Source organism: Macaca thibetana, chromosome 14, assembly GCF_024542745.1.
Source record: "Macaca thibetana thibetana isolate TM-01 chromosome 14, ASM2454274v1, whole genome shotgun sequence".
NCBI classification, from domain to species: Eukaryota; Metazoa; Chordata; class Mammalia; order Primates; family Cercopithecidae; genus Macaca; species Macaca thibetana.
Window position 1 is genome coordinate 5,516,432 of NC_065591.1, and position 24,806 is coordinate 5,541,237.

At 58.4% G+C, this 24,806-nt stretch overlaps 2 protein-coding genes and 1 long non-coding RNA gene across 23 annotated transcripts in view; 2 read left to right on the forward strand and 1 right to left on the reverse strand.

Moving 5' to 3' along the window:
• MRPL21 (mitochondrial ribosomal protein L21) overlaps nt 1–24,806 on the forward strand; it is a 1,021,966-nt gene that overhangs the window by 843,945 nt on the left and 153,215 nt on the right. The gene's annotated exons all lie outside the window — the stretch shown is intronic.
• TPCN2 (two pore segment channel 2) overlaps nt 1,640–24,806 on the reverse strand; it is a 38,414-nt gene continuing 15,247 nt past the window's right edge. The window contains exons 8-25 of one of the 13 annotated variants that reach the window (XM_050758171.1): nt 20,816–20,918; nt 19,345–19,410; nt 18,816–18,880; nt 18,214–18,314; nt 17,544–17,625; nt 17,252–17,338; nt 12,197–12,316; nt 12,005–12,064; nt 11,779–11,907; nt 10,881–10,930; nt 9,374–9,473; nt 7,489–7,560; nt 6,224–6,300; nt 5,758–5,839; nt 5,615–5,662; nt 4,920–5,001; nt 4,389–4,483; nt 1,640–3,736 (exon numbers count right to left, since the gene is read on the reverse strand). In XM_050758171.1, coding sequence (XP_050614128.1) covers nt 3,707–3,736; nt 4,389–4,483; nt 4,920–5,001; nt 5,615–5,662; nt 5,758–5,839; nt 6,224–6,300; nt 7,489–7,560; nt 9,374–9,473; nt 10,881–10,930; nt 11,779–11,907; nt 12,005–12,064; nt 12,197–12,316; nt 17,252–17,338; nt 17,544–17,625; nt 18,214–18,314; nt 18,816–18,880; nt 19,345–19,410; nt 20,816–20,918 — 1,449 coding nt within the window. In that variant the 3' untranslated portion in view covers nt 1,640–3,706. Of the gene's footprint in view, nt 4,277–4,388; nt 4,484–4,919; nt 5,002–5,579; nt 5,663–5,757; nt 5,840–6,223; nt 6,301–6,389; nt 6,882–7,488; nt 7,561–9,373; nt 9,474–10,880; nt 10,931–11,778; nt 11,908–12,004; nt 12,065–12,196; nt 12,317–17,251; nt 17,339–17,543; nt 17,626–18,213; nt 18,315–18,815; nt 18,881–19,344; nt 19,411–20,815; nt 20,919–24,806 lie in introns of those variants that run through there. The other 12 variants (XM_050758170.1, XM_050758167.1, XM_050758166.1 and 9 more) reach the window with 12 other exon arrangements.
• Nucleotides 15,963–16,477, forward strand: LOC126935983 (uncharacterized). Its single transcript, XR_007719362.1, has 3 exons — nt 15,963–16,039; nt 16,248–16,299; nt 16,404–16,477. It is a non-coding gene; the product is annotated as an uncharacterized LOC126935983 (long non-coding RNA).

Consider the following 24,806-nt stretch of genomic DNA (forward strand, 5'->3'; position numbering starts at 1 on the left):
GAGATTCAAAGGGCAAGTGGGAGTCAATGTGAGGCGGCTTGTTTGTTGCTGACTTTGAAGATGGAGGGGACCCTATGGCAAGGAATGTGGGTGGCCTCTAGTCCCTAAGAGCAGCCCCCGGCTGACAGCCAGCAGGAAACAGGGACATCAGCCCTATACCTGCAAGTAACTGCATTTGGCCAACAACCCAAGTGAGTATGGGAGCAAACTCCCCCGGAGCTCCCAGAAGGAACCCAGCCCACTGACACCTCAATTTCTGCTGTGTGACACCCTGAGCGGAGGACCTACCAAGTCGTGCCTGGATGTCTGACCTGCAGCTTGGAGCTAAGAAATGAGGTTGTGATAAGCTACCAAGTATGTGGGGACTTGTTACACAGCAACAGAAAACTACCATAGTCTCTATTTACTTGTATCAACAGTCATGGGCTTTAATGAAGTTTTATAGTTTTCTGTATGTAGGCCTTGAATATCTTCCTTCCATTTATTTTTAGAAACCTTAAGAATTTTTAATCTTAAATATCCTTTAAAAAATGAATACAACTGAATTCTTGAATATAATTTACAAGCGTACTGCTAGTATCTAGAAAAGCAATTGATTCCAGTATATAATCTCATGGCAGGCCAGGTGCGGTGACTCACACCTGTAATCTAAGCACTTTGGGAGGCCAAGGTGGGAGGATCACTTGAGCCTAGGAATTCAAGAATAGCCCGGGCAACACATAGATACCCCATCTCTACAAGAAATGAAAAAATTAGCCAGACCTGGTGGCATGTGCCTGTAGTTACAGCTACTCAGGAGGCCGAGGTAGGAGGACTGCTTGAGCCCACGAGTTGGAGGCTGCAGTGAGCCATGATCACACCACTGCACTCCAGCCCGGGTAACAGAGCAAGACCCTAAAATAAATACATGAATAGGTAATAAAGTAAAAACTTTTTAAATCTCATAGAAAACAACTGTGCTGAATTTTTACTATTCTTAATAATTTTGGCTTTTGTATGTAGACATATTTGAGAAGAAAGCATTACATTTCTTCTACTGCTATTTCTATGTACTTGCATATTTATTGCATCTTAATGAGCCAGGACCCTCAGCAGCATGTAGATTTTGCTGTTCCTGATTGTAAAGGCCCTGACAGTGACAACTTCCATTTGGAAAGCTGTTTGTCGGAGGTTTTGGCAGGAGGGCGTCCACACAAGAGGGGCACACAGTGTGGGAGTCAAAGCCCCAGTCAGATGAGCAGGGCCTGTCTGTGGGGAGTGGGTGGCAGTGATGGGAGGCTGGTGACATGCAGGGAAACTGACCCAATAATAGATTGAATAAGGAGAATATGAACCATTTCCAGAAAGGGCCTTAGAACTATGGAAACAGAGAAAGCTGGAACATAACCTGTGGTGCTGGGCTGAAATCAGAGGTACTGGTGTCATTCTCAGCTGTTAATAGATGAGAGAAATGGAAGTACATGCACATATCCTCTAGCTCTGTCCACTAAGAGCTCCCGTGCGCAGCAATCCGCAACAGCCAGGAGCACCCCTCGCACCCACAGCCTGATTCCTGGATGCTGCTCTCCATTCAAAGGAACAGGGCTCCTCAGAGCCGGGGCTCGCTCCAGTCAATGAAAGGGAAAGGGGCAGCCAGGTATAAGACAAGGCTGGAACATCTTTTTGCACCAGAAAGTGAAGAAACAGCTAAAGAACTGTAGGTACATAACAAAGAAACACAAAAGGCAGAGGAAGGAGCTCTCACGGGTCAAACTCTCCGATGAGCCGGAGAGTAAACATCGTAACAGACCACAGCCCTGAATACAAGCAGGGGCCAGGTCCACACAGGTGGGAGCAAGGAAGAAAGGAAAAAGTAAAGGCAGTTTGACGGGGATGGGATATTGGCATCGCTTCACACTACCTCCCCACTCATTCATTACAAAGGGTCGTTACTGGGCAGTGGAGAAGCTGACAGGGGCCACCTTCACCAGGCAACAAGAGAGAACACCAGCAGGAGGCTAACTGCATTCGGGCAGCCCCTGCCAGGAGGCAGCGTCCCTCCTGTGACGCTCCTAGACGAAACGGAGACCCAGAACCTACCACGAGGAAACCTCACATGAACAACCTGGGAGCCACGGGCTTATCTCCAGAAGTGCCAAGGTCGTACAAGCCCAGGGAGACGGAGCCACCGTCCAGGCGGATTAAGTCACCATGACCACAAAGCCACGTGCGACTCACTCCTGACGCGAATGCGGGTTGGACACCGTCCCAAAGCACAGAGGGTGCAGGGCCAGAACGGCAACCACTCGAGTGATTCAGAAGGAAGCTTCTCTTGACTTGCAACTTTTCCCCAAGTTTGTGGTGGTTTCCATATCGTTATTGTTATTATTCGACATGAGTAAAAAGGAACTCATGACCTTCTCCTCGGACTTGCTCCTCTCCCCAGTCTCAATACCAACCACGCTGTTGTTCGCGTCACCCCCTCCCCAGCCACCCCACAGGGGCTACGGCGTGGGCTCAGCACCTCTAAAGGAAAAGCAGATGAAAGAACTTGTGCCTCCCAGGGGAAAACGCACAGTGCACAGGCAACCCTGGCAGGGCCCATCCCTTCCTGGTCCTGCTGAGCTCGGGCACGGACCGGGCACCAGGCTCCGTGTGCAATGTGACAGGGAGTGGTGTCCCCCGAGTTGTTTCTGGAAGTTGCTGGGTCCACCTTGCCTTAAAAATAGTCAACCAAATCCCATCCCACCACTAGATGGCACCCAAACCTCAGCAGAAAGGGGGCGTGGGTTGGCCCCTGAGGTGAGAAAACCACTGGTCAGTCTGGACCTGGAGAGCTTCAAGTGGCAACAAGGCTTTCCACACACTGCTCACTTGCCCCACCTCCCCACTCCAGGCCCCCTGCCACACACCTGAGGACACAGGAAACAAGGTCACCATTGGCTTATACATGCCCTTGAGCAAAACAGAAAAGGTGCCCCTCATGGCAGGTAGACGGCGCCCCCCACCCCCAGGATACGCCTCACAGCCACGTGCCCTTGTGCAGTGCACAACCCAAGCAGCTTTACTCAACAACCCCACTCCGGAGAAGCAGGACTAGAATTGTGCTGAAGTTAAGAATGACAATCCCATTCTTCGCAAGACTTACTGATGAAAATAACTGGCAATCAGACCCCTAAAGAAACACACGCAGTCACACTCATGCAAGCCACAAAATAATAAAACACGGTCAAGGTTCTCTCCATGTCAAACCACCAGCATCCCCACCAGAATGCCCCGGAAGTCTGCCGGTTAACCTGTGCGGGCCCTGGTCAGGCCTGTGGTCCTTAACGGCCACCAGCAGCAAAGGCACCCGAAGCTGCAGGGGACAGCGGAGGCCGCTGCTTCTCGCTTTTTTGTCTGTAAGGTCCCTGTGGAGTGGGCGAGGGAATTCTCACTGAAGCAGCTATAAAAGAAAGCGGAGCGCGTGGCGCCTCCCGGAAGCACCAGCAGCTGTTCTGTGGATGGCTGTTGGGCCGCACGCGAAGGACTTGATTCCTGTCTCCAGCTTAGTGGTCTATCAGAGGAAAGGTCTCTTCCTGCTCGGCTGGCCATAGCATGGCCGCCTCTTCCATGATGGGCACCTGTGTAGGCCAGCCTCTCTCTCCTGCCGCCCTGGCTGGGACGGCAGCCCGGATGTCACCTGCACAGCTGCAGGTGCGGGTGCTGGTTCAGCCTCTCCATGAGCTCATCCTCCCTGGGCTCCTCCAGAATATCCCTGTGGAATTGAGGAAAGATGCACACAGGGGCCTCTAAAGGAGGGACACCCCGGTCTGCTCACAAGAACAAGGGAGCAGAGCTTAGCAACACATGCAAAGTGAGTGTCACAGGGACACAGAGACACGGGGACTCAGATGAGCCTCAGGATGGATGCGGGCCCTAGAAATATCTACACAGTATTCTCAAAAGCCCAGGGGGCACATCTTCCCACTGGCTGGCAGGACCGCAGGGCTTGGCTGCAGCGACTCAGCAGCCCCTCGTAGAAGGCACAGCCCCACAGCAGGCTGCTTCTGGGTGGTCACCTTTCCGGACTAGAAGAGGAACCATCTCAAAGCTGCCAGGAGAAGAGATGGGTGCGGTTTCTTCAGGTCCCCTGTTTACATCCAACAGAATCCAACGGACCCTGAAGGATGGTGCCTTAAATATGCCCAAGCAGGACAGGACAAAGGATATGACCCCAGTGGCAGGAAGAGGAAGCCTCCCGATTCCAGCTCTGAGCTTCTCCCATGCAGCACAGGACCAAAGCCAGATAACCGGGCTGAGAGGGAGGAGGGCCATCAGGGCCTGCCGGCCACCTTGGCCCCTCCACCCCCCAGCTCTTGGCTTCACACCCCAGGGGGCCACACAGAAGGCCTTCCCCACTCACACACCTGAATGGGAGCTCCACAGTCATCTGGTAGGTGGCCTCCGTGGTCCCAGCAAGTGGCTGCAGGTGGCTCTGGGGGTCCCACTTGTGAAGGAAGTTCTGGCAAGCAGGAGGGAGTGGCCAGTGAGTGTGGGCCCCGAGTGAAAGCAGCCTTGCCCCATCCCCAGCCCCTCCAGGGTCAGCCACAGGGCACCCACTGAGGGGGCTGAGCCGTTCACCCTGGACACCCAGGCACAGGCCTCAGGAGGCTGCTGGCTCCTCCTGGAGCCGACGTCCAAGTCCCTCCTTCAGCCCGACCTGGCGGCCTGAGAATTCCCACAGCCCAGATGTCAGGAGCGTCCCCCAAGGCCCCAGCAGCCAGGGGAGGCAGCACTGAGCCCCACAGGAAGGGCTCAGCCTCACTCAGGACCCGCCTAACCCAGCACAACTCTCCCATCAAAGTTCCAGGCAGGCCTGGCCAGTGGCCTCAGGCCCATCGAGAGTGAATTAGAAACAAATGACCACGGAGAACAGCCTGGGTGGGGATCTCTGATACCTCCAGAATCAGGGCCAGAAACAGGTTGACCCAGATGACAGACGACACCAGCCACCACAATACAAAATAGATCTTGGACCACCTGTGGAGGACAGAGGCCCACCCCGTGAACCATGATGAGCAAAGCAAGAGCACTCGATACAGACACCGCTGCTGTGTGGTCAGGATGGCTCCTAGGCATCCGGTCCACGCACACCATGATACAGAGCGCGCTACTATTTCCACCTCAAAACAACCCAGCCGAGGCCTAGAAATGTGCAACAAGCTGCCGAGGTAGCTCAGCCAGCAGGAGGCAGTGCTGGGATTAAAACCCAGGACCATCGCTGGGGCCAGTCTGAGCTCAAGCTCAGAGCTGAACTATCTCGTTCATTCAGCCTTCCCAGGGCTCCCCCACCCCCGTGGACTTCCTCAGAAGCCCCAAACACACCAATGGCCTCCACGAGGTGTAAACCCAGAGTCACTGGCCACCATCCTGAGAGTCACGATGTGGCTATGCAGGGGGCAGGGGCAAGGCCAGCCAGGATGCCACTCTGGCTGACTTCCCTGTCAAGGCCCGAGTCCCTGTTGCAGCCACGCTCCGGGCATCTAGTGCAGCGTGCCCGGATGCAAGGGAACCCCCAGGCTGCACGGAGAATCACCGCCGCCCAGACGGGGACTCACGGGCCCGAGTAGCGCCGATAGGCATCCAGGAGCACCTGCCAGTTGTTCACCACCATCAAGTTCCACAGAGTGACCAGGGCAGCCTGCAGGGGCAGAGATCAGCAGTCCAGGAGGGCCCAGGAGGTGGGGAGGGGAGGAGCCCAGGGAGAAGGGCGCTAGGGCAGGGCGCAGGGCTCACCGCAAAGTCATCGAAGTTGTTGGCCCAGTACTCCAGCTGCTCGAAGCTCCCACAGGGCGCCGAGCCATTGGCAGAGGCCAGGCTGGGGGGTCACAACACACCTGGGTCAGGGGCGGGGGCTCCAGATTCTGAGGCCTGACACCTTACAGCCCCTCCTCTGCCGGTGTGCTCAGCCTGGCCTGAAGGTCCAAACTGGGGTACAGAGGGTCAGGGGGCAGGGAGAGTGCTGCTCTGAGCAGGCCATGAGAAATGTGTTTAGCAGACTCCAGGCAAGGGCTCCCAGCAGAGGCACGGAGCAGAGGTGGAAATCGGAGATCAGGAAGAGAGGGTGGAGGGAGGAGATGAAGGAACTGGGAGAACAGCCTCCCCTCCTGAGACGCTGAGCCCACCAAGGCCACCGCCAAGGCCTCCCACCCACGCTGGCACCCCTGAGACACTCCCCATGGCACCTCAGACCCCACCTCACCTGCTGTTTCCAGGGGGAGCCACAACGACACCTCGAAACAAGCTGATCCCAATGACGGCAAATTCGTAGTAGACCACCTGGGGGCCAGGAGCCAGGGACTGGTCAGCCCCACCCATGGGCGCACCTGCCCCCACCCCTCCCCGCCCTCAGACAGAACCACAAAGCCAGGCTGACGCCTGTGAGGCCAGGACCCTCTGCCCAGAGCTGGGATTCCAGCCTGGCTGCTACTTCAAAACACATGCAGCTGGCCTCCCCCAGGGCTGCCAGGTCCACAGACACAGTGGGGCTCAGGCAGGGGTGGTCACGGAGCTCCCACGGGAATACAGGTACCCTGGCAGCCACAGTTAGGGGACAGGCTGCCGGCCCACCCCAGGCCTATCCCTAACATGCATCAGTAGAGAGCGGAGGGGTACACGCCTGGGCTAACCTGGTCCCCTTTCTGGGCCTCAGTTTCCTCTGCTATGCAAGTTAGGGGGCTGGGCAGACAGCACCTGAGGCAAGATTCTCTTCCCGGCGTCTATTTCCAGAGGCACGAGGCACAGCTGGGGTCCAGCTCAGAGCACCCCGTGGCCCCAGAGACACCTTCTCACACCAGTGGTCTCTATGTCAACGTGGTCAGAATAAAATGACAAAACTGCCTGAAGTGCGGCCGGGCTTCCTGCAGAGGGCGCCTCCTGTCACTCCACACGAAGCAGCTCTGGGGCCTGCCTGGTCACGGGCCCCTCTCCTGCCCAAGCCCGGCCACCAGGCAGAGCAGACGGGCTCCTCAGCTGGAAGGCTGGCCAAGGGGAGGGGCCGGGACGTCCCACAGTTCTTGCTCAGCAAATGTGGCTGCAAGTCCCTGAAACCCCTCTAAGAAAGGAACCTCGACCAAGTCCTCATCCTAGGGCTTGTGTGGGCTTTGGGGTCCTGGAGGCAAAGCCCTGTGCCTCTTAAATTTCTGTCATTAGTTTCTCAACGAGATCCACAACCCAGAAAACACGAGAGACTCAAAAGTTACCAAAACCCTCTGTGGCATGGGCGGGAAGCATGCCCACGCACGCCACCGGCCACACCGCCCTGAGCGCCCTGCTCTGCGAAGAACGGGATGCCTCTGGCCTCTCACCCCGACCCTGTACTCCCCTGGCCTCGGGAACCTGCTGCCGTCCAAACCCAAGAAACTTCCTGCCGACAGAGCAGCGAGCTGGCCCGGCACTGCCTTCCGCCAGCCTCCCAGCCTCCCACTCCAGTGCATATCCCACCGCCAGCAGCAGCCTGGGACTCACCACCAGGATCCCGCCAAACGCACGCATGTTCTGCACCAGGCCCACGACGGTACTGGCCACCACGGCCATCGGCTGAGGACAGGAAGAGAGCCAGCCCTTACTCCTCCTGGCCCCGCAGCGGGGACACCATCCCGGCCTACCACCCTGACCCTGACGGAAAGGCAAGATGGGGCCGGCCAATGACCACCAACCCACACACACCTGGACCCACAGCCACCTCACACGCCTCTACACACCCACACAGCCTGTCAGGCCCCCACATCCACCCATACACACCCTCGCACCCCAACACCCACATCTACCCACACGCACTCACACACGCTTGCATCGCCCACCCGCACGCACTCACTCACCCACTCCTGCATCCCAACACCTCCAGCCCAGCCTCATTCAAGCACTGACTTCAAGTCCCTGTGGGAAGCCCTTCTCTGCCTCCCAACCCACTGCGGGTGGGTCAGCTACTCTGTGGCCTGGAGGTGCCAAAGCAATACAGAGGTAGAGGCGGCAGGACCACCCGCAGGAACTGAGTCTGAGAAGGGGCCTCTGAGAACCAGCAGGGAGGCCCCAGCTCCAAAGAGCCGCTCCTCCTCATCACAGGGTAGCCGGGAGAAAGGCTTTCACATCAGCCGCATCAACCCACCTGAGGAATCCAAATTACACAACACACCTATACGCCACAGTGGAGACCAGTCAGCATGGATGTGTGCACACGGGCGTGTCATCGTGAGCATGCATATACTCACGTGAGAGGCCCTGGGAAACTGCAACTTCAAGCAAAAGGGCGTGATTCCAGGGCCTGCTGTGCGTCATTTCCCTTAAAGTCACAGTTTCCAAGAACCTGTGGGTGGCACTGAGGCCTTACTGTGGATGTGTGCACACACGATCATGCGTCTTATACAGGCACAGGTTCACATGGATATCTGCATGCGATTATCTATGCACACAGTGATGCGAGGGTGTGTGTATATATGAATGTACGTGTGCATGTGCATGATGTGTATTGTATGATGTGTATTGTGACTGTGTATGATCATGTGTGCCTGCGATTGTGTGTGCATGCGTGTGCATGGTCACGTGTGGTTGTGTGTGAGATTATGTGTGCACGGCTGTATTCTATATGTGTATGATTGTGTGTACCTGTATGGTTGTAATTATGTGTGAACACGTGTGCGTGTGTGTGTATGTATGAAGGTCCCAGCACAGCAGCCCCCTAGGAAGGCTCAGGATCCCTGAGCTGCCTTCAAGTGGGACATACTGCCAGGTGGGACAGGTGCACAGCTCAGAGGAAGGATGAACGGGGTCAGAGGAGGGACCTGGACACTCGGAAGAGGGGTCTTAGGACATGGAGCCAGGAGCAGCGAGGCCCAGAACCCCCACCTCTGCCTGCCCGCACTTTCAAAGTGCCCACTGCTCCCAACCGGTGCATTAAGAGAAACCAGTGCTCAGAGATGATCACGAGCCACCTGCACCCGCATTAAGGAATCCTGGAAAGGAGCTCTCTGGCCAGAGATACCGCTGCCCTCATTACTAGCACCCTGGGAGCCATGGCAAAGACCTTTCTGGAAACCTCAGAGACCTGGGGGAGCGCTGGTGTCCAGGGCTCCAATCCCAAGGAGCTCCTGAGACTGGCCAAAGCACTGCGCCCTCCACACCCTTGCCCGCCTTGCTCTCCCCACCCAGAAATGCAGGGCTGGGCTATCCTGCTTCTAATGACCCTACCCCAGCATCACAAGAACACGGCAGAGAGCTGAGGGTGCAGTCAGGGAGCCCAGAGTGACGGGCATAGTCCTCGGGCCCTTCCTGCCCCAGGCTCACCCACCCTGGAGCAACGCAGCAGCGGGAACCAGGAGGGCGGGGCGAGCGCGGGGGTGGGGCCGGCACGCACCTTCATGCTGGGGATGATGCGCAGGAAGCGGAACACGATGAGCATGTTCAGCATGCGGGTCATGTCCCACAGCGACAGCAAGCCCAGCATCTCCGGCCTCCTGGGGAGAGACACGGGGGGCGGGTTTGGAGGGGCCCAGGAGCCCCACGGGGAGGAGACAAGGAGACGCCTAGGCTCCTAGACAGAGGCGCAGGGAGGGCAACGGCACAGACGAGAGTGCACCCCACAGCCAACCCCGAGCAGAAAAGCCTCCGCCGGGCAGTGAGAGGGCGGGGCCTGGGTCACTCACTGCTCTGCTTCCATCTGCAGCCCCGGAGCGACCCCCATTCCCCTAACACCGTCCCACCCGGTCCTCACAGGAAGGCTGCAGCCCTCCTTCTATACAGACCCTCCGTCCACACGGGAGGGCACGGAGGCTCCAGACACTGAACTTGCTCCAGCTCGGGCCCCAGCAGAACTGGGTGAGCCAAGTCTCCTGCCTTGGTTTCCTGCGCTTGGCGGGTCTCGGTCTTTCCATGCTTTCATTTCTATTGAAACTCAAACCCATTCTCATCCAGAGTGTCACCCCCCAAGGTAATGACTTAGACCAAAGTGCAGCTGGCATGCTCAGTGCACGTGAAAGACAAAGCCACGCCAGCCCCATGGCGCAGCACGGTGGCACTGCCTGCCTTCCTGGGGGGCTTCCCAGGGAGGTGACGGAACAGCAGGCCTCTGCTGTTCACCGTGCCCACCCCCTCCAAGCGATTCCCAGCTGCTCCCTAGGCAGGGGGGTGGATAACAAAGCACACACAGACCCAAGGAGCCTGGCCTAACCACAGGGCCGAGGCTGGCACACTGGGCCCTGTGCCCCACCCTTCCTGTCTCATCACGGGCACACCGGAGCCACACTGCCAGGGCAGAGCAGCCCGGCTGATGGCCAGGGCAGAGTCCCTGCCCAGGTTGTCTGTTCATGGCCAGAACCCTGGCAGTGAGGAATCAGCACACTGCATCAGAGTTCAGCGAGCCCCGGGCCCCGGCTCCACTATTTTAAGGGGGCTAAAGTGACATCTAGAGTGGGAGGTGATGACTCAAGGTCACTCTGTGAGTTGGGGGCTCTCCCAAGGACCTTCCCGCCAGCAGAGGGGCTCAGCCCAACCCCAGTGATCACAGGCCCCCCTGAGACCTGAGCCAGGGGCATCTCCACTGCCAACCCCCAGCATGTGTGCTGGGAGGGGGAGCCCACTGCCACTGTGGAGGGCATCTCCGAGGGGGAACAACGGCTTCCCTCCACAGCCTGCAAGCGCCAGCTTCTGGAGAGAGGACGCCCAGAGCGACGGCAGGGCCCTGCCCCGACACAGCCTCTGCTGAGAGATCGGCCCACCCATTCCACCATCATGGGGTCTGCCCTAGAGTCAGAGCAGACCCGGCGGGCAGGCCTGGCTCCCTGGACACCACTGAGACCCTCCCAGGGGTGCTAGGTGGTGGTGTTGTTTGCTGTAGCCGCCCTCGGTTCTGCCCAGTCACATACCAGCCTGGGCGTGGCAATCGGTACACAGCCAGAGTTGAGATCTCCAAAACCTTTAATTACAAAAGAAAAGAAGGCTTCGCTACAGCAACACTAATCTGGGCAGCCCTTAAAGGAAATATAAAGCTCATCTCTAACACACTCTCCCCAAAAGGGGCTTTTGGGGAGAAACCAGAGCTTGGTCCTGGACCCCGTGGGTTGGCTGCAGATGTCGGGACTCCCTTCAGCTGGAAAGAAACCCTGGCCTCAGGAATCGGGGGACTCAGGAATCGGGGGACTCAGGAATCGGGGACTCAGGAATCGGGGGACTGCACAGATTGGGGGTGGGGATGGCAGAAAACTACTGAGTCAAGGACAGACCGCAGGGCCCTTCTCAAGCTTCTCTTCACCCGCGTGCCGAGGGGCCTGCCAGCTACAGCAAACGTCACTCTGATGTGGCCGCCTGTGACACACACCCCGAGGGTGACATGCCCTCACTCCCACGGGGTCTGGGGAAAGGAAGTGTAAGCATTTCCCGAGAACACCCTGGTGCCTGAGAGCCCCCGGCCCCTCACTCCACCATGCTGAGGTCACACCGTCTATCAGTGACATTAGAGGCTGTGCCCCGGGCTGGAGTCGCTGGCCAGGGCTACGGGTCCTTCAGGGCCTCCCCTGGGGGTCAGGAGTGGCAGCCTGTCCCCCATGACACTCAAACACAGTAGAAACCCAGCCTCCTAAAGCCCACCGGCTACCCACTGAGCAACTCGGCTGGAAGGGAAGCCAGCCCTCACCACTGAGAACAGAAGCCCACCTTCCCACAGCCTCTGGTCCTCAGGGGAGGCCTGAGATGGGCCAGCACAGAGCCCAGGTGGCGCTCACCCACCCGCCCAGGAGAGGCCGGCCTCGGACGCGCCTATTTTACCAGCAGGACAATGGTGAGGAGCCCATCAAACACGTTGCTGGGATAGGACAGGTACCCTCGCAGGCCCAGGGCAAAGACCTTGAGCAGCATCTCCAACAGGTAGTACACAATGAAGACACAGTTGAGAATCTAAAGGGGCAGAAGAGGCACCCAGCATTGGGCCCCAGGGCTGGCAGCCCTGCCCAGCCTCGCCCTGGCCCTGACAGGTGGGCAGCTCAGAACTTACCCCCAAGACAAAGTCATCACGCTCAACAGGCAGCACATCTGCATCCAGCACCAGGAACACCTGCAAAGCCAGAGCAGAGGGCTCACCGGCTGGCCCAGCACAGCGGTGGGCGAGGCAGGCGGGGCAGGCTCCCGTGCAAGGTGGGTGGGAACAGGCACTTCCAGGCCAGCTCTGAGGCAAATCCGCACTCACGCAAATGGACACCAGGTTTGCCAGGGCGATGAGGTTCCCCAGGTAGTCAAAGTAGTAGTGGCCAAAGACGAACTGGGCACTCTGCAGAAACGGGGACTGGTACTCGGGCCTCGGCGGGTGCTGGGTAAGGAACACACGCGCTCAGAAGCACAGTCTAGCAGCCGTGGCTGTTGCTGCCCAAAAACGCTCATGCCCTCTTATTCTGGGATTAGATTTTTTCCTACCTCATCTCCCATCCTATCTATCCAGTCACAGGAAATAATCCCAGACACAGAAATCGCTTTATACATTGAGGTATTCATCTCAGTGGTCTTTGTAACACCCAAAGAGAAATAGAAGCAACTGAAATGTCCACTGAGGCTGTAAGGAAATCATGCTGTGATATTAGAGTCACCTTAAATGTATGCAAAGTGTCACCCTGATATTTAAAAACAAAAAAGCTGTGTGAAAAAACACACGTAAGTGATATGCTCAGAGCTACAGAAACTTAGCACAGAACCGACTCCTGTATGGTGGGCCGGCAGCGGCAGAAGGCAGTGAGGGGCAGGCGGGCAGCCACTGCCACTGTCAGGATCCTCGCGAGACCCAGCACTTCCCACGCTCAGCAGCCTCCTTGAGACACGTCCATGTGTGCACGAGGTCGACAACGGGAACGGCCTAAATGTTTCTCAGCAAGGGGACCTGCACCTGCCGTCCCACACGGGGCCACTGACCACCGGCGGCTATTTCATGATAATTTCGATGCAAAGAAATTCAACACTCAGTTATTCAGTGGCAACAGCCACGTGTCAAGTACTCCACAGCCGCATGTGACACGTCGCTACAGCTCATCCCCCCAAAAAATCCATATGAAAATGGAGAGGGCGAGAAGACACGGCTGCATGAACAGGCAGGCTGCGGAGTGAAAATCGCGATGCTTCACGTATACGTCAAAGAAGAACAAAGCAACTGTTTCCTCAGGTGCCTACAAATGCCTGAAATTACACGGGGAAAAGTCTGGAAGGAAAACACCAAAATAGCCAGTTGAATAGAGTGGCTACTCTCGAGTGAGATCCAAACTGGCGGTGCCAGTGATCAGCGAACTTCCTCTCGGCTCCCGATATCCTCCTCGACACGCACTCTGCCACAACGGCAGGGTCCCTTTCAGCGTCTCGTCCACAGTGAGAGGGAGGTGAGGCTTTCTCAGCGGAGGGGCTGGAGGGACATGGCAGGAGGGCAAGTGAGGGACACCGCAGGAGGGCAAGTGGGGGGACACCACAGGAGGGCAGGAGGGCAAGTGGAGGGACACCGCAGGAGGGCAGGAGGGCGGGAGGGCAAGTGGAGGGACACGGCAGGAGGGCAGGCCTCCCCTGTGGTTTCCGGATGCTGCAGGGTGGATCGGGGTGTGGTGTGAAGCACATGTGGACGCTCTCTGTCCCAGACACACAGTCCCCGGGCGACCTACAGCCGCAGCCTGACCTCCTGAAAATTTCTCAGCTTCCCCCAGTCCTCAGGGTGGAAACCAGTGCCCAAACGCCACCTGCCCACACTGGCACACAATTCCCTCGGCAGGACAATGCCACCGCCTGCTCACAGCCTGAGCCTGCTGCACCCGGGAGGGTCGCCTCCTGCTTACCCGGTGACCACAGACCAACCGGAGCCCAGGGAGACCAGTGAACGTCTCTGCATTCCTGTGGATGAACCCACACCTTCTCTCAAGAGGTCTGAACCCCGGCTTTGGAGGGTCCCCATCCAGGTTCATCCTTTCTCACGCACTCCCCTCGGCCCGAGGACACCACACGGTTTCCTTACATCTTACAGTTACTCTTTTATCGTAGTTGCCACTTCCATATACGACACTTTCTGTTTAACCCAGACTGACCGTGGCCAAGAGAGATTTTAGCATTATCTGTATGTTTAAATTGTTACAGGCAGCAGGTGTTCACACGTTAGCTGTGTAACTGAGAAGTAACTGATATGACTAAAGTGGTTGTCTCTGGGTAGAAAGCCAGTGAGGTGGATTTTCCCACTTTCCTCTGTTGTCTATAATGAATGACGACTACATTTTTAACCCCAAAAGCTTCTTATATGAAGAGGAGACTTCTTTCAGCAGCAGGCAGGGCACCTTCTCTGGAGCTCGCCAGCAAGCACCAAACTACTGCCTGGCCACGGCCAGACTGACGCCCAGGCGGTGACCCCACACAGGAGGGCTCTCGAAAAGGCTGGCGCTCCCATGACGTCAGCCTGCCAAGAAAGCACCTCTGTGCTTCCAAACCCACAGGCTGCCCCAAATCTCAGCAATCCCAGAAGCATCCACCTCCCAAAATGGAAGCTCAGCCAGCCCTTCGCATCAGCGGGCACTGCATCTGCAGACTGAACTCACTGCAGATCAAAACACACTCAGGGGAAACGGCGTCCATGCGGAGCGTACAGGTTTGCTTACCCGTATTCCCCAAGCTCCCACCGCATCCCTAGGTGCTAGGTATATTCTAAGTAGTCTAGAAATGGTTTAAAGTATACAGAAGGATGTGTGTAGGTTACCTGCAAACACTACATCATCTTACATAAGAGACTTAAACATCCATGGATTTTGTATCCACATGGAGTCCTAGAGGCAATCCCTGCAGATACCGAGGGGCAATGGCCTCCCCTCTACAGTCAGCATTATTGAGGAAAGAAGGTGTCAGCAAACCAAATTAAGGATATCGCAGCTCCCAAAACCTGTGGAACCTAAGCTCCCATCTCAAAGCCCAGTGCTCGGTGCCCCGGGAAGAGCATCGCTGGGACCTCAAAGGAGACGGCCAGGCTGGGAATCTGGCCAGGCCAGCCTGGTGGGCCTTCCCCACTCCTGCGCGCACACGAGCCCGCTCTACTGGGTCACGGCCAAAGCAATCCGTCCACTCTTCCTCCACAGCATCACGGGAGGAGGAACTCCTCTCCAGGTCTCATCAAATCCTGACACTGGAAAAGGGTGGGAAAGTCAGCTCTGGACAACCAGGACTCAGCCGCACCCTAGGGAATAGCAACAACGGTTCAGGGAGAGCCCAGATGGCCCAGAGCACACCAGGAGCAAAGCCTGAGAAACGACAACCACCTTTCCAGAACCTTTAGGATGACTGGCTTTTCCCGGCCTGTGTCTGCCTGCCCCCGCAAGGGGCCAGATCACAGCAAACTAGCCTATGACAGTCGGTAAGAGCTGCTTCCTGAGCCCCAAACATCTCTGGCCCTAGGACAAGCGCCATTATCTAGAACACTGCTTCTTAATTTTCTGTCATCTGAGGACCATCTCCACAGTTTCTGGGAAATCTGCACCTGCACTCAAAATTTATTTCATATCTTCAAGACAACCTTAAGTTGATACCACATTGCCCAGCCTTGTCCCAAACAGAGGTTTGATGGCGTGAATACTTAAAGTGCCGCCTGTTGATCCTCACCACACTCATCGCCCATGCCCCAAGGAGTTGGGGGGGCCACACTGAGGAATGCAGCCCTAAAGGGGATGCCCAAAGTGACAATGGGGACGAGCACGTGCCACTCAAGCTCAGGTTGGGGCAGGGTCTGACTCCAGAGGTCTGGAAGGACCTTAGGAAAACATGTTTTTTAGAGAACCACCTCTGACAGGGGCCTGCAGCCACAGAGGCCGACAGAATCCTGAGGCAGGTGACAGCTGCTGGGGGCTGAATTTTGTCTCCCTCAGAATTCGTATCTTTAACCTCTAACCCCAGTAGCTCAGAATGTGACTTTTAAAAGGTAATTTGTTAAAACAAGGCCATTAGAATGGGCCCTCATCCAATCTGAATAGGGTCCTTTTAAGAAGAGGAGATGACACACAGAGGGATGACCACATGAGGACACAGGGAGAAGGTGACGTCTACAGGCCACGGAGAGAGGCCTCAGGTGAGGACACGGGGAGAAGGTGACGTCTACAGGCCACGGAGACAGGCCTCAGGTGAGGACACAGGGAGAAGGTGATGTCTACTGGCCACGGAGAGAGGCCTCAGGTGAGGACACGGGGAGAAGGTGACGTCTACAGGCCACGGAGACAGGCCTCAGGTGAGGACACGGGGAGAAGGTGATGTCTACAGGCCACGGAGAGAGGCCTCAGGTGAGGACACAGGGAGAAGGTGACGTCTACAGGCCACGGAGACAGGCCTCAGGTGAGGACACAGGGAGAAGGTGACGTCTACAGGCCACGGAGACAGGCCTCAGGTGAGGACACGGGGAGAAGGTGATGTCTACAGGCCACGGAGAGAGGCCTCAGGTGAGGACACGGGGAGAAGGTGATGTCTACAGGCCACGGAGAGAGGCCTCAGGTGAGGACACGGGGAGAGGGTGGCACCTACAAGCCACTGAGAGGGGCCTCAGGAGGAACCAGCCCTGTGACACCTTGGCCTCGGACTGACGGCCAGGACCGTGAGATGACAAATGCCTGCTGCTTCAGCCCCACCCCTGCCCCGGTCTGTGGTGCCGTCCCAGGAGCCTGAGCAAACGAGAAAAGTGACCCAGAACTGGCAGGCGTCTGCGACTCCGCCTCTGTGCCCCATCCCCGTTCCAGGATCCGGCTCAGTCCTCTGAGGCTGAGCAGCTGGAACGGCAGCCCCCGTGCTGCCCCCGCACTGCCTGTGAGCGCCTGGGCTGTTTCCCAATGTCTCCGCCCCCCTGGCCCAGGTCTTCCGGACACAGAGCTTAGACGGCTGCTGAGGCCCACCTGGGAACTCTGTAAACCCGTGTCAAGGGCGAAAGACAAAGGCCTTGGAGAGGACCAGCACGTGGACCTCCTAAGAAAGGACAGACAGGAAAAGGAGAGTCTGTCATGGAAATGGAGAAAACCATTTGGAATATTTATTTGTGTCGGGCTGGGCTCAGGCTAGTTCCTGGGGTCTGGGGAATTTCATAAAAATCTCCCCAATCTCCAAGAGCCAAAGAGATCTCCATTCCCAGTTCCCATCCTAGGAGCCAGGACCCCTGGCAGGCGAATCCCGGCGCCCATCGTTAGAGGAGCTCCCCAGGTGATCAAGGGCGGTGGAAACTGGACGGCCCCCACTATCCGCCCTGGGCGGCCATGGCCCCACTTACCTCTTTAACCACACTTCTGTCAAGCTCGTTGAAGAGTTTCTGAAACTCGTCAGCCGAGAGCGGAACACTGCCATAGGAGCGCACCTTCTGCAGAGGAAGGAGCGCAGGTCAGCAGGGGCACCCGGGAAGGTGAACGCCCTCGGAGGTGAGTGCCCCCAGCCCCAACCCCACCCCGACGGGCTGTGAACGCTGCAGGTGACCTCAAGCCACACACGCAGTCCTGAAAAGGGGCTGCTGGCCCAAGTGACCTCCCGGGAGGAGCCCAGAGGAGGCTGGGAGCAGGGGCGGGTACCTCCATCATGGCCTGTTTGTGGGAGCTGTCCAGCTGCACCTTCTGAAGCACCTGCAGCAAGTTCTGGGGCTTCACCCCAACTCTGCAGGGAAAACCCACAGCCCAGTCAGCACAGCCAGCTCAGCCCCGCTCAGAACCCGGGCCTGAGTCCTCTAGTCCTGGCGTCTGGCTTGAGCTTTGCCGTGAAGCCACTTTGCAGCCTGAGCCACAACAAGAGCCCCTGTAAGGAGTGTCCTGCCACTGCCGTCCCCCCGAAGAGGGGCAAACTGCCTTCACCACTATGAGCAGTCAGGACCAGAACTTGCCACCGCAGTGTCCCTCAAGCTCTCTGCCCTCATTTCCAAGCAGGACGGTGGTGTGGACACCTGGCCCACGCACCTCTGGCTCTGCTGCCTAAGTCAGCACAGAAGGGGGACAAGGAGAAGCCAGGCCACTCGGCCCTTCACCAGCCCAGGGTCACTGGGGGGCACAAAGATAAAGGCATGGACTCAGGGCAAGGATGCCGGGAACCACAGAGCGCCAGGGACATGGTGGTTTCTGTGAGGTGGGTGCCAGCCAGCCTCGGCGAGGGACAGGCCGAGCACGAGAAGCCCCTAATGAACACCCGCCCCCTGCCCAGCAGCCACAGCGCCCACCCTCAGGGAGAAGAGGGCCCATGCTCAGCACTCACGCCTGAGGAAAGGCTCCTCCCTCCCCCGCCGTGGAGGACAGGACTTCAAAGGCAGCCCGGGTCCCCAGCCGCCTCCGAAACAGCGAGGTCTGGAGAGATTTCTGCAAAGAGGAAGGCTCTGAACGGCAGGATCAGCCCCCCCCGGCTCAGAACCCCCAACCCGTCCCTCCCCTGGGGAACAGGCAGAGGGGGAATCTGGGCAGCCTTGGAGGGGGCCCAGTCCCCCATGCCTGGGGGCAGCCCCTCACCCCCCGGGAATGAGAGGATGGTCACGGACTCCCGGAACAGGCCACACAGGAAGGTGTCTGACGGGCGTGCTGTGCAATACACTGGGCCATGTTTCTTCTCTGTGTGTTGGGGGGCCCCCCCGGCTCCCCCTCAAGAGGGTTTAGGGTCCGCTGTCCTGGGAGCTGCCATCTCTGGCAGTGGCCAGAGCAACAACATATGTGTATCCCCAGCAGATCCACAGGAGGTGGCAACCCTGCCCTCCCATCCCACCAGGAGCCTGGCCAGCAAGGATCACCCAGCTGCTCAGCTCAAGCCACACCCTGCTTGGCCTCCCGGCAGCTCCAGGCAGAGCCAGGATGGGGGAGCTCGCTCACCATCAGGTAGCCCCGGAACTGGCTGTAGATGATGGCCGTCAGCAGGTTCATCAGAAACAGGCTTCCTTCAAGAGGAGACAGCCACAGTCAGGGGGCCACCAGCACAGCAGCAAAACCAACGCCAGGGCGGCCAGCACAGGACAGCACAGTGCCGGGGGCGCCCCTATCAAATGGAAATGTGGCCTGGCCAGCGCAGTCACAGGTGGGAGGACGATGAGGTCGACGGTGATGACAGAACAGAAAGTGTGGGGTAGGGGTTCCCTGGGGTGAAGCCGTGGGGTGGGGAATCCCTGGGGTGAAGCTGTTGGTGGGGGATCCCTGGGGTGAAGCCGTGGGGTGGGGGCTCCCCAAGGTGAAGCCGTGGGGTGGGGAATCCCTGGGGTGAAGCTGTTGGCGGGGGATCCCTGGGGTGATCTCTGGAGTGAAACACACGGATGTGAAGTTTCAGGTCATGGAGGGAGCGGAGTATGCCAGTCCCTGAGCTCTCGGGATCCTGTCACAGAATGCTGGCCACGTTACCTGCACTCACCTATCACGGTGAAGACTATGAAGAAGATGGCGTAGGCCCGGTTCTTGGAATATGCAGGAATCATCACTGAAAGAAAAAAGAAATAACGCAGACTGACAACCTCAGTTCCTGATCCCATTCCCATCCTGACCCTACACTATTTGCTTCTGCAATAGAAAGGAGGTCTCCACTGTGGAAAGGAGGTCTCCGCTGTGGAAAGGAGGAAAGGAGGTCTCCACTGTGGAAAGGAGGTCTCCACTGTGGAAAGGAGGTCTCCGCTGTGGAAAGGAGGTCTCCACTGCCGAGTGTTGGCTCACACCTGTAATCCCAGCACTTTGGGAAGCTGAAGTGGGTGGATCACTTGAGGTCAGGAATTCAAGACTAGCCCAGCCAACATAGTGAAACTCCATCTCTACTAAAAATGCAAAAATTAGCCAGGCGTGGTGGCTCATGCCTGTAATCCCTGCTACTCAAGAGGCTGAGGCAGGAGAATCGCTTGAACCCAGGAGGTGGAGGTTGCAGTGAGCCGAGATCGCGCCACTGCACTCCAGTCTGGGTGACATAGCGTGGCTCCGTCTGAAAGGAAAGGAAAAGGAAAAGGAAAGGGAAAGAAGAGAGAAAAGAAAAGAAAAGAGGTCTCCTGGGAGGACTGAGAGGCCTTCCTGTCCGAATTCGATCTCTCGCCTCTGCTCGAACACCCTCCAGGACAGGGAACTCCCTACCCATCAAGGATGTCCCTCTGTGTGCAGAGCTCACAGCCTCCCTGCAGCCCTCCCCACAGACAGTCCTGCTCCCCCTGCGGTCACTTGCTAGGACTCAGAGGACACAAGAGACAGCACTCAGCGTCCGCAAGATGAAAGGTACCAGCCAGGGTGGCTGGGCCACAGCCAAGCCCAGGACCGTGGCCTTCATCCTGGCCACACCTGCACCCGAGCAGCGGAGGCCCCACCAGCATCACACAGGGTGAGCATCATGGCTGGTAAGACCCTTGGCCCTCACGTGCTGCTGCCCAGTGGCTCCCACAGCTGAACCTCAGCAGCAACAGGAGTGTGGGTGTGTGGAGCTCCAGTAGGACGGCACTGGGAGACCCCTCTGACCACTGACCTCCAGTAGGAGGGCACCAGGGGACCCTCTGACCACTGCCATCATCACCCTATGAAGAACACCAGCCACTTTCAGCTTCTCAGAGGAGTGAGACGACGAGGAGGAAGAGGAGACGAAGAGAAAAGGGAGGAGGGAGTAAGAAAGCAAAGGCATGAGACAGCAAAGGAAAGAAGGAAAGAGAAGGGAGAAGGGAGAGGGAGAAGAAAACCAAGACAAGGAAGAAGAGAAAGGAAAAGAAGGGGAGGAAGGAAAATGTCACCCTTTCTTCTCCACTTGTCGATAAAAAGGGCTCGGACACTCCCGCTGGGTGCTAAGGCTCAGCGACCCAAACCGGCCCCCCATGCTGGGCTCACCGACCCCCAGAGTCCCTCCCTGGCCCTGCACGCACCATCGGGGTTGTTGGCCGTGGTCAGCAACACCAGGAGGGAAGTCAGAGACTCAGGCAGGTTCTGGAAGTAGGTCCGCCTCTCCCTGTCCTGCCCATCATCCTGCTGAGAGCAGAAGCGGCAGCTCCAGGGCGCCACCGGGTCCCCACCCCACAGGCTGAGCCCCAGGCCCCGGACCCAACCGGCTGGAACCATCCACCCACTGCCCAGCCTGCATCTCCCTGTGGCCTCCCAGCAGGCTGAGCTCATGGCCAGAGAGCACCAAACTCAGGATCTCAGGGCCAAGAGTGGGCACCCAGGGAGACCGCTCACCCGCACGGACATGGTGCCTGGAAGCAGGACGGCTCAGAACCACAGCAGAAAGCCCTCGGCCAGCCTAGTGACCTCCCTCAGGCCACCTCGCCTGCTCGCAGCCGATTCTGCCATATACTGTGCGGGCAGTGAGGCTACAGGGCAGGGGCGGGCAGGGGCGGGAGGGGCAGGAGGGGCCCAGGCTGCCACGGTGGGATAGGTTGGACCCTTCGTGAAGCCTACTCTAGAGGCTGTGTATCAGGGCCCATGGCCACCCAGGGGACCCAGAGGCACCGTGCTCGTGGCTGTGGTGAATCACAGCCATTGGCAAGGGGGCATCCACACGAGAGTCCCTATCCTCTCTCCCTCCTGAGAGGGGTCCCAGCCACAAAACACAGCTGGCACGTGCAGGGTTTCTGCTCGGAAAGCAACTCCACTCGAGACTCTGGGCCCGGGGCTCTCACTGGGGCCAGGCTCGTGGGCACCCTCTGCCGATCAAGCCTCCAGACCCCCAGCTGGAAGATGCCCAGCTGGAAGATGGGTGGTTCCTGCAAACCAGACTGGTTGTGTGAACTGGATGGGCCTGTGGCACAGCGGGACTTGGCACACAAAGCAAACTCTTAGGGATCATTTCAAAGCCACGAGCCCAGCTGCTGGCGAAGGGGAGACCTCACAAGCAGGCCCTGGCACGGAGGCGCCTGTGACGGCCACTCTCTCTCACACAGGCCGCCCTTCCGGCCTCAGAGCCACATCAATAGCACCGAGGCCTGCAAGGTCTCACGTATAAAATGGCCCTGTCCCCTCATCTGCCCAGTCAGGGGCTCCCAAGGACACGTGAACTAATTGATGGTGAAGATGCCACAGTCTGCTAAGGGGAGGGGGCACAGAGGCCACTGAGAGGAAGTGAGAAGGCAGGGAGCACTGTCAGGCACAGAGCTATGGGTAGGGACAGGCTCCCCTGCTGGGGAGAGCAAGGCGGGCCCCTCCTGGGCCTCAGCCCAAGCCAGAGTGGAGGAGCAGAGCAAGGCCTTTGAAGCCTGGAGGGCAGGCTGGCCTCCAGCGGTCACCGGGGACAGTAGGACTGGAGTGCTGGGCTCAGGCCTCCTGGGCCTCCCCACTCCCACTCCCACCCAGTCAAACCACCACATTCCCGAACGTAAAACAACCCACCGAGCGCCCACTGAGCAAGGTTCAGGGCCAGGCTTCGAGTCAGCTGAGGAAGGTTCTGGCACCCACACCACCTAACAGATGCTGAGGTCCACAGAGCCGAGAGAACTCCCCTGCCCAGGCCCTTCTCCCACCCCACACTGAGCCTCCCAGCAGGCCTCACGCTCCTCCTCTGCAGTTCGACCTCTGCTCGGGCAGACCCTAGGCGTGACCTCCCATACCTACAGCCCAGCCCAAGCCACAGCTCTGTGAGGGACACAGAGGAGCCCTGGGCTCCCGCCCAACCTGCCACGACCAGCAACGATGGACCCGAGTCAGCCCACAGCCCCGACCTGAGAAACGTCTGTAAAATGGGACAGCATCATCACGGCTGCTGGGAGACCACACACCCCAGCACCAACCCTGGTTCTTGGAAATCAGTCCAGGTTGGAGCTTCACAACGAGCAAAGCCAGCAGAGGACAAGCAGGCTGGCTCTGGACCGTGCTCACAAAGGTAGCTAAAGCAAGGCAGCCGCTGCACCCCGCCAGCAGGAGCCGGCGATGCCAGCAAGGCCATCCGGAAGCACAGCCTAGCTACTGCCCCAGGCCAGGCTGGCAGGGCACGATGGCCGGGGAAGGAAGGCAGGGACAGGCCGGCCACCATCCCATATTCCTCTCAAGTCCTGCCTCGGACAGGGATCCAGACTCCTGCCAAGACCACGACAAGCGCTCTGACCCCTCACACAAGGCACACCTTGCTCCCCAAGGGCCGCTCCACGGGGCAGAACCCCACACCTAGAGGAGGAGCCGGCCCTTCCCAGTGCCTCAGGATGGGACACTCGGCTTTCCCAGGCGGAGGATCACACCCCAGCCTCAAGGCTGAGGCTGTTGCCACGTCCAGCACCCACAATGATGACATCCACCTTGTATGGGCTCTGGGAAACAGCGCCACTGCAGCAGTCACTGGACAGTCACACAGAGGAAGGCCTGAGATTCCGTCAGCGGTTCCATCTCCACAGCCCAGCTGCCCCCGAATCACAGCCATTGGCAAGGGGGCATCCACACCAGAGTCCCTATCCTCTCTCCCTCCTGACAGGCACACAAACACATACACACAGAGACATGCATGCACGAACACACACACAGACACACAGACACCACGCACGCGCACAGACATACAGACACCACGCACGCGCACAGGCACACAGACACCACGCACGCGCACAGACATACAGACACCACGCACACGCACAGGCACACAGACACCACGCACGCGCACAGGCACACAGACACCACGCATGCGCACAGGCGTAGCCACACCATGCACGCACACAGACATACGCCACACACGCACACAGACGTACAGACACCACGCACGCGCACAGGCGTAGAGACACCACGCATGCGCACAGGCGTACAGACACAGCGCACGCGCACAGGCGTACAGACACCGCGCACGCGCACAGGCGTACAGACACCACGCACGCGCACAGGCGTACAGACACCCTGCATGCACAGGCGTACAGACACCGCGCACGCGCACAGGCATACAGACACCCTGCATGCACAGACGTACAGACACCACGCATGCACACAGGCGTACAGACACCCTGCATGCACAGACGTAGAGACACCACGCATGCACACAGACGTACAGACACCACGCACACACACAAACACCACGCACGCACACAGACACCATGCACACATGCAGACACTACACAGCAAACAGACATACAGACACCACGCATGCAAAGACACCACACCACACACCACATAAGACACCACACACACACACAGACACCACACACGCACACAGACAACAGACACGCACACAGACAACAGACTTGCACACAGACATACATACACCACGCACACGCACAGACATACAGACACCACGCACACACAGGGCTCACTCACTGCTTCCGCCCTGGGTGAGAACCCCGGCTTCAGCCTTCCCTTCTGGACAACACACAGCAAACCCCAACGCGGCCACAAACGAACAGCAGCACAGGCTGAGCACTGTCCACTCCCACGACAAAGCCGCAGCGATGCAGCGTGGCCCCAGCCCCAAGGAGGATGGTGCCCTCGGCCAGGACGGAAGAATAAACTCGTAACACTGCAGTGGGGTAGGGAGACAGGCAGACGCCTCCACACAGCAACGAGCTGCCGCGCCCCGGGCAGCCACAGAGGAGGATATGGTGGGAGAGACTAGTGGCAGGAGAGGGCATGGGAGGTGAGGGCCCTCCCAATAGGCCAGCGCAGCCTGGGGGGCTGCAGTCAGAGAGGGTGCAGGGCAAGCCTGGTTGTCAGGAAGGATGAACGGGACTGGAGGAGAAACCAGAGGAACCACCCTCAGTGAAGGGCCTGGCGGGGAGGGCTGGGGAGGGATGGGGAGACAGAGACAGGGAGGAAGGTAGGAGGGGAGGAGGACAGGGGATAGGCAGGGAGGGAGGGAAGTGGGAAGGAGGGTAGGGGAACTGAGTCAGGATGGGAGGGAGCAGGGGAGGGTTGGAGAGGGGCAGCCAGGACAGAGAACAAGTGGCCCTGAGCCCA